At 42.9% G+C, this 7,659-nt stretch overlaps 1 protein-coding gene across 1 annotated transcript in view; it reads left to right on the top strand.

The window, feature by feature from the left end:
* Window positions 1-7,659, top strand: part of FBXL13 (F-box and leucine rich repeat protein 13) — a 158,225-nt gene that overhangs the window by 42,715 nt on the left and 107,851 nt on the right. Inside the window, exon 7 of the mRNA XM_026648901.1 lies at window positions 5,712-5,847. Within this exon, the coding sequence (XP_026504686.1) occupies window positions 5,712-5,847 (136 nt within the window). The remainder of the gene's footprint in view (window positions 1-5,711; window positions 5,848-7,659) is intronic.

Raw genomic sequence — 7,659 nt, 5'->3', positions numbered from 1 at the left:
CACCTATCACATGCGCACTCAGGACAAGGTCGAATTTTCGGCCTTCCCATTCAGTGCCTGGGGTCTTGGAGTACAGATCACAGAAGCGGGGCAGGACAGCGGAATTCGGGTAGCAGGCGGACATGGTAAGCCGTAGACTTTTGGTTGCTGAAAGCTTAATTTATAGCAGTGCACTCCTTTCACGTTCAAAGCAATGCCCCTAGCGTTGGCCAGTTCCTGCTGCCGGCAATCCGGCAGCATGAATTATGCCCCTGTCCCACCCCCCTCGTGGCTGTCCCCGGGTAAGATCCCTGTATGCTGCCTCTGTCCCGCCTCCACCACGTGGCTGTAAACCGCCAGTTACAGTTATGTAAAGGAACAGGCAATCAGTCCCAATACTAACATTCCCCTAATTTAAAGCAGGTCACCATGAGTGATATCACTCTGATGAGGATTTCGGACACTGAGAAAGACCGCATGCTGTGTGAATGCCAGCAAAAACCAGGGCCGTATGCGGCCATGCTGTGCGAGGCACTGATCCCAGAGTACTTGCTGCTAGCCTGGCGCGGAAAAGTTTCCTACCATGGAGGACGCAATAAGGCCGCTCTCCCCAGGAACCTGATGCAAAGGCCTTCCAATTACCTTCAGGAGAGCTTCGTGGAGATGTCCATTGAGGATTTCAGCTCTATCCCCGGACATATTGACATAATTTTCCAGTAGCTGCACTGGCAAGGACTAAAAAGTAGAGCGCCTAGGGCAAACTAATCATGAAAAACCGGACATTTTGAGATACTTTTGCAGTCGTTGCACTGGCAAGGACTAAAAAGTTAAGCGCCTAGGGCAAAGTAATCATGAAAAACCCATTGTTAATATTCCATTCCTGTTCTGTTCAAAATAAATGTTTACATGTTTAAAACACTTACCGACTGATCCTTCCCCTGATTCAGGGTCACGGTTAACGCCTTGGGAGGGTTGGTAGGGGATCTCCGTGAGGGTGATGAAGAGATCCTGGCTGTCAGGGAAATCAGCGTTGTAAGCGCTGTCAACTGCCTCGTCCTCCTCATCTCCTTCCTCATCTTCCCCGTCCGTGAACATCTCCGAGGAAGCAGCCGTCGACAATACCCCATCGTCAGAGTCCACGGTCACTGGTGGGGTAGTGGTGGTGGCCGCACCTAGAATGGAATGCAGTGCCTCGTAGAAACAGCTTGTCTGGGGCTGGGATCCGGAGCGTCCGTTTGCCGCTTTGGTCTTCTGGTAGCCTTATCTCAGGTCCTTGATTTTCACGCAGCATTGCGTTGCATCCCGGCTGTATCCTCTCTCCATCATGGCTTTGGAGATCTTCTCATAGATCTTTGCATTCCGTTTTTTCGATCGCAGCTTGGAAAGCACGGACTCATCGCCCCACACAGCGATCAGATCCAAGACTTCCCAATCAGTCCATGCTGGGGCCCTCTTTCTATTCTGAGATTGCATGGTCACCTCTGCTGGAGAGCTCTGCGTCGTTGCCAGTGCTGCTGAGCTCGCCACGATGTCCAAACAGGAAGTGAGATTCAAACTGGCCAGACTGGAAAAGGAATTCAAATTTTCCCGGGGCTTCTCCTGTGTGGCTGGTCAGAGCATCCGAGCTCGGACTGCTGTCCAGAGCGTCAACAGAGTGGTGCACTGTGGGATAGCTCCCGGAGCTATTAGCGTCAAATTCCATCCACACCTACCCAAATTCGACATGGCCATGTCGAATTTAGCGCTACTCCCCTTGTCGGGGAGGAGTACAGAAATCGATTTAAAGAGACCTCTATGTCGAACTAAATAGCTTCGTTGTGTGGACGGGTGCAGGGTTAATTCGATTTAACGCTGCTAAATTCGACATAACCTCCTAGTGTAGACCAGGCCTAACAGATTTATTTGGGCATAAGCTTTCGTGGGTAAAAACCTCACTTCTTCAGATGCATAGAGTGAAAGTTACAGATGCAGGCATTATATACTGACACATGGAGAGCAGGGAGTTACTTCGCAAGTGGAGAACCAGTGTTGACAGGGCCAATTCAATCAGGGTGGATGTAGTCCACTCCCAATAATAGATGAGGAGGTGTCAATTCCAGGAGAGGAAAAGCTGCTTCTGTAATGAGCCAGCCACTCCCAGTCCCTATTCAAGCCCAGATTAATGGTGTTAAATTTGCAAATGAATTTTAGTTCTGCTGTTTCTCTTTGAAGTCTGTTTCTTAAGTTTTTTTGTTCAATGATAGTGACTTTTAAATCTGTAATAGAATGACCAGGGAGATTGAAGTGTTCACTTACTGGCTTATGTATGTTACCATTCCTGATGTCCGATTTGTGTCCATTTATTCTTTTGCGGAGGGACTGTCCTGTTTGGCCAATGTACATGGCAGAGGGGCATTGCTGGCACATGATGGCATATATAACATTAGTATATGTGCAGGTGAATGAGCCCATGATGGTGTGGCTGATGTGGTTGGGTCCTATGATGGTGTCGCCAGAGTAGATATGGGGACAGAGTAGGCAACGAGGTTTGCTACAGGGATTGGTTCCTGGGTTGGTGTTTCTGTGGTGTGGTGTGTAGTTGCTGGTGAGTATTTGCTTCAGGTTGGGGGGTTGTCTGTAAGCGAGGACTGGCCTGCCTTCCAAGGTCTGTGAGAGTGAGGGATCATTTTCCAGGATAGGTTGTAGATCATGGATAATGCACTGGAGAGGTTTTAGCTGGGGGCTGTATGTGATGGCCAGTGGTGTTCTGTTATTGTCCTTGTTGGGCCTGTCCTGTAGTAGGTGATTTCTGGGTACCCGTCTTGCTCTGTCAATCTGTTTCCTCACTTCCCCAGGTGGGTATTGTAGTTTTACGAATGCTTGATAAAGATCTTGTAGGTGTTTGTCTCTGTCTGAGGGGTTGGAGCAAATTCGGTTGTATCTTAGGGCTTGGCTGTAGACAATGGATCGTGTGATGTGTCTTGGATGGAAGCTGGAGGCATGTAGGTACGTATAGCAGTCAGTAGGTTTCCGGTATAGGGTGGTGTTTATGTGACCATCACTTATTTGCACTGTAGTGCCCAGGAAGTGGATCTCTTGTGTGGACTGGTCCAGGCTGAGGTTGATGGTGGGGTGGAAATTGTTGAAGTCCAGATGGAATTCTTCAAGGGCCTCCTTTCCGTGGGTCCATATGATGAAGATGTCATCAATGTAGCGCAAGTAGAGGAGGGGCACTAGGGGACGAGAGCTGAGGAAGCATTGTTCTAAACGCTTTCTAAAGTCACATGTACTCTGTCTCACAAAATTCTGAACCTTCTGGTTATTTCAGGAACATCAGGTTATTTATTTCAAAGGGTATTCCTGTCTGAAAAAAATACATACATGTGGATAATCTGTTTGTAATGTGTATATATCATTTTGTCTAATCTTATCAAACTATCAAAAAGTTAAGAAAGAAGCAGTCATCATTAGCATCTCTTCTTTGTGCAAGATAATAAGTACTGTAGGAAGAAGAGAATGAATTTTAGTGAAACTATTTCTCAGTATCGGAAATATTAGGAGGTCTCACAGATCCCTTCTGAACATAAGAGCAGTAAGCACTTCTGTAGTAATGGATTTCAGAGTAGCAGTCGTGTTAGTCTGTATCCGCAAAAAGAACAGAAGTACTTGTGGCACCTTAGACACTAACAAACTATTTGAGCATAAGCTTTTGTGGGCTACAGCCCACTTCATCAGATGCGTAGAATGGAACATATAGTAAGAAGATATGTATACATACAGAGAACATGAAAAGGTGTAAGGTGCCATACCAACTCTAAGAGGCTAATTAATTAAGATGAGCTATTATCAGCAGGAGGAAAAAAAACTTTTGTAGTGATAATCATTTCAGACAGTTGACAAGAAAGTGTGAGGATATTTAACATGGGGAAATAGTTTCAATTTGTGTAATGACACAACCACTTCCAGTCTCTATTCAAGCCCAAGTTAATGGTATCTAGTTTGCAAATTAATTCTAGTTCAGCAGTTTCTCGTTGGAGTCTGTTTTTGAAGCTTTTCTGTTGCAAAATTGCCACCTTTAAGTCTGTTACTGAGTGACCAGAGAGGTTGAAGTGTACTCCTACTGGTTTTTTAATGTTATGATTCCTGATATCAGATTTGTGTCCATTTATTCTTTTGCGCAGAGACTGTCTGGTTTGACCAATGTACATGGTAGAGGGGCATCTATCAATGTGATATATGCCAGCAATGCCCCTCTGCCATGTACATGGTAGCTTTTATCTTTGTAATGATGCACAGAAAAATTAAGTGACTTGAGCATGATCGCTTAGGGTGAAATCCTACTCTTAATGAAGTCAGTGGCAAAACTTCATTGACTTCAGTATAAGAACCACCAGGCCCTCCATGAGACTCCCAGTCATGTGCTCTAACCACTAACCTACTCTCGCCCTCCTTCTGAATTAAAATAATGGTGATTGCTCTTCATAATGATTGAAGTAGAGCACATATGGCATAAAATGTAAAATGGATAGATTTAGTATGGTGGATGTAACATAAGTTACCCTTTTAAAGGTGACCTACAAAGGAAAGATATGTTTGTGATCTTTCTTGTCTTTTTATGAAGAACAAGTTTAAAGAAGGCTTGAAAATTAATTTTTTATCTTAAAAAAGGAGGGATTTTTAGATGTTTTTTGTTGTTAGAAATATCTGGACTTGACTTTCCCGTGTTTCCTAGAAGACTCCTTAGTCAGACTGTTTGAAACTATTTTTTTTTTTTTTTTTTTTGTTAACACATATTAACTCAGAGTTTTAACTCTGCAGGGAGTGGGAGGGAAGGAAGATTAAAGATCCACCCATGCCTAGTTCTTTAGCTTAGGTCCAGGCAGAGGTGAAAGTAAGCTGGTCTGGTACAGCGTACTGGCAAGAGCCGGTACACCGCTGACTGCATTGGCAAGGGGCAGCTTCCCCAGCTCAGCGATTTAAAGGGCTTGGGGCTCCTGGCAGCAGCCAGAGTCCCGGGCCCTTTAAATTATCGCCAGAGCCCTGCTGCTGGAGCCCTGGGACTCCTGTCCGCCGCCGCACTTACTGCTCCTGCCGTGATTTAAAGGGCCCGGGGCTCCCAGCTGCTGCTACTGCAGCCAGAGCCCCAGCCCCTTTAAATCTCCATTTAAAGGGCCTGGGGATTTAAAGCCCCTGCTCTTCCGGTTGAGACCCCACCCCTTCCGATTGAGTCCCCACCCCTGCTCAGGACTCCGGCGTACCGGCAAGTCCTTTAAGTTACTTTCACCCCTGGGTCCAGGTCTCTAATCATTCAGCAAAAGAGGGAAGACAAAACTTTATATTCCTGATATATCTAAGGTTAAAAATTGATCTTAAAAAAATCGTTTACAATAATTTAGGTCTTTAGACACCATAAAGGAAAACTCAAAAATGGGAAAAGCCAATAGTTAATTTTTTCTTTGTTGGTCACTTATGTATGTGTCCTCCTTGTGGATTGGTCAGTATGCCAGCCTGGGCATAATAAAGTTTAGGCCTCAATCCTGCAAACACTTATGCGCATATTTAACTTCATGCATGTGAGTATTCTTAATAAACTGTACTAGACTACTTGTATGTAAAGCTGAGAATGTGTTTCAGCATTTGCATGGTCAAAGTCTTAGATTGTACACCAAATTTCTAACACTTAGTACTTTTAATAATTTTGTCTATTTTGTATGTATAACATCTTTGATATCTGAATTGTTTAATTTGTTTAGATTGATTTTTCTTCAGTAAAGCACAAGATGCAGGACAAAACACTAATAAATATTCTGAAGAAATGGCGTACTTATGTGGTACGTTTGAATCTTCGTGGTTGTTCTTCTCTTCACTGGCCAAGCTTTAAAAGTATTAGTAAGTATTTTAATATTTTTTAGTTCTGTCTCTTCATTTCCCTCTCACTTGCATCTTTTTCTTTTATCACATGCCTCACTCTATCACTAGTTTTTTTCCTGCTTTGCAGCATATGAGCTTCCCTACAATTCCAGCCATGGCAAAGCATAATGAATATGGGATCAGTAGGCTCCTTTAAATTGCTTTTCTCCACTACTCTCAGTTTCTAGGCACTATAATAGCCTTTTAGCTTAGCAGTATTAGAGTTGTATAGAATAACTTTTATTACGTTGGAGATACTGTGAATATAGTTTGACAAATGAGGCTGGAATGCAAACTTGTGCTTAAATGTACATGCCAGAACCCAACTGCACTGAGGTAATTATAACAAAACTCAGATGTACACAATACTGTGATGATGTATTATCATTTAAAGTTGAAGTCACAATATTCAATGTCTGGGAAATCTTGATTTCCAGCATCAAAGGGTTAAAAATGGAGGTGGGGAATACACTAATGAAGACTTGTCCAGTTTTTTATGTTTAGGACACTGTAAGAAAAATTATAACCATGCACGCCTGCCAATAATGCAAAATAAAACAGTAACTTCCTTAGTGCCTGTTTAAATATTTCTCGCTATGGTGCTCTATGTTGCCACAGTGCAGGGCAACTGCACCTGCATTCCCCCTCATGGTCTACCAAGATACTGAAACTTAAGTCAGTAAAGTCTTCCAAGGATAAGCAGGAAACTGCTATATCTGTTATATATGGAAACCCACAAAAGACCATGAAAACAACGTTTTGAGGCTAAGGTGGGCTTCAGCAGAACAAAAACTAACTGAACGGATTTTAAAAAATTGAATCTGGCCATGTATAATATTCCTAACTGCAAAAGTGCAAAAATCATGAGTGATCCTCAAAAATCATGATGATAAAAATATAAACTTTTATTTCTTGGTCTTTCTTTTGATTTTTGAATTCCCTCTGCCCACCTATGTCTGTATGACACTTAGTTGCCATCTTTCAAATTTATAGTGAGTAAGGTAATTTTGACCTCTGTTGCAGGAGCTTCTACTGGGGGATCAAAATAAAGTTGAGCACACAGTCCCCACCCAGACTGAGGAGCTTCAGTTAGGGAATTGGAAATTGAATGTGCTTTTGTTTAGTGTGAAGAGCTAGAAATCAGGACTGTGTAGTGAATGAAGCTGTTGTCCATAGCACCTTGGTCTCTCTTGTTGAGGAATTTGGAAGGTGTATAATTAATTAAGGAGGGGATTACAGAAAGAGAAAGGATGATCTTCTGTTTAAGGAAGTTGAATGCCAGCCTGGAAAATGGATTCTATTTCTTCCTCTGCATCAGAGTTCCTGTGTGATGCTAGGCAAGTTGCTTAAACCAATATTTTCAGTGATGGCCACTAATTGCATGTTCTTTTGATTTGCGGAAGTGCTGAGCACTCACAACTGCAATGGAAGTCAACTGGAGCTACTCTTTAAAGTGCTAGGTACTCTGAAAAATGAGGTCCTAGGTGACTTGAGTTGGACACCCAAAATTAGTGGACATTTTTGACAATTTGGGCTTTAATCAGCTCCACATCTGTAAAACAGGGATAAAAATGCCACCTATACTCACAGGAGTATTGTGAACATTAATAAATTTATGTTTCTGAAGTACTTGGATACTATGGTGACAGCACCATAGAAATGCCCAGAAGGAAATTATTAGTTCTGTATTCAGTGTAGGGTTTGGATGGCATATGGTCTAAGGTCACAGTGAGTACTGAATAAATATCCATGCACTGTGGAAAAATTAGTGTGTGATCTTGTAATTAAAGA

Source organism: Terrapene carolina, unplaced genomic scaffold (genome assembly GCF_002925995.2).
Source record: "Terrapene carolina triunguis isolate 2854851 unplaced genomic scaffold, T_m_triunguis-2.0 Scaffold68, whole genome shotgun sequence".
Taxonomy (NCBI): domain Eukaryota; kingdom Metazoa; phylum Chordata; order Testudines; family Emydidae; genus Terrapene; species Terrapene triunguis.
The sequence above is the reverse complement of the archived record's forward strand: the minus strand, read 5'-3'. Positions and strand labels throughout refer to the sequence as shown.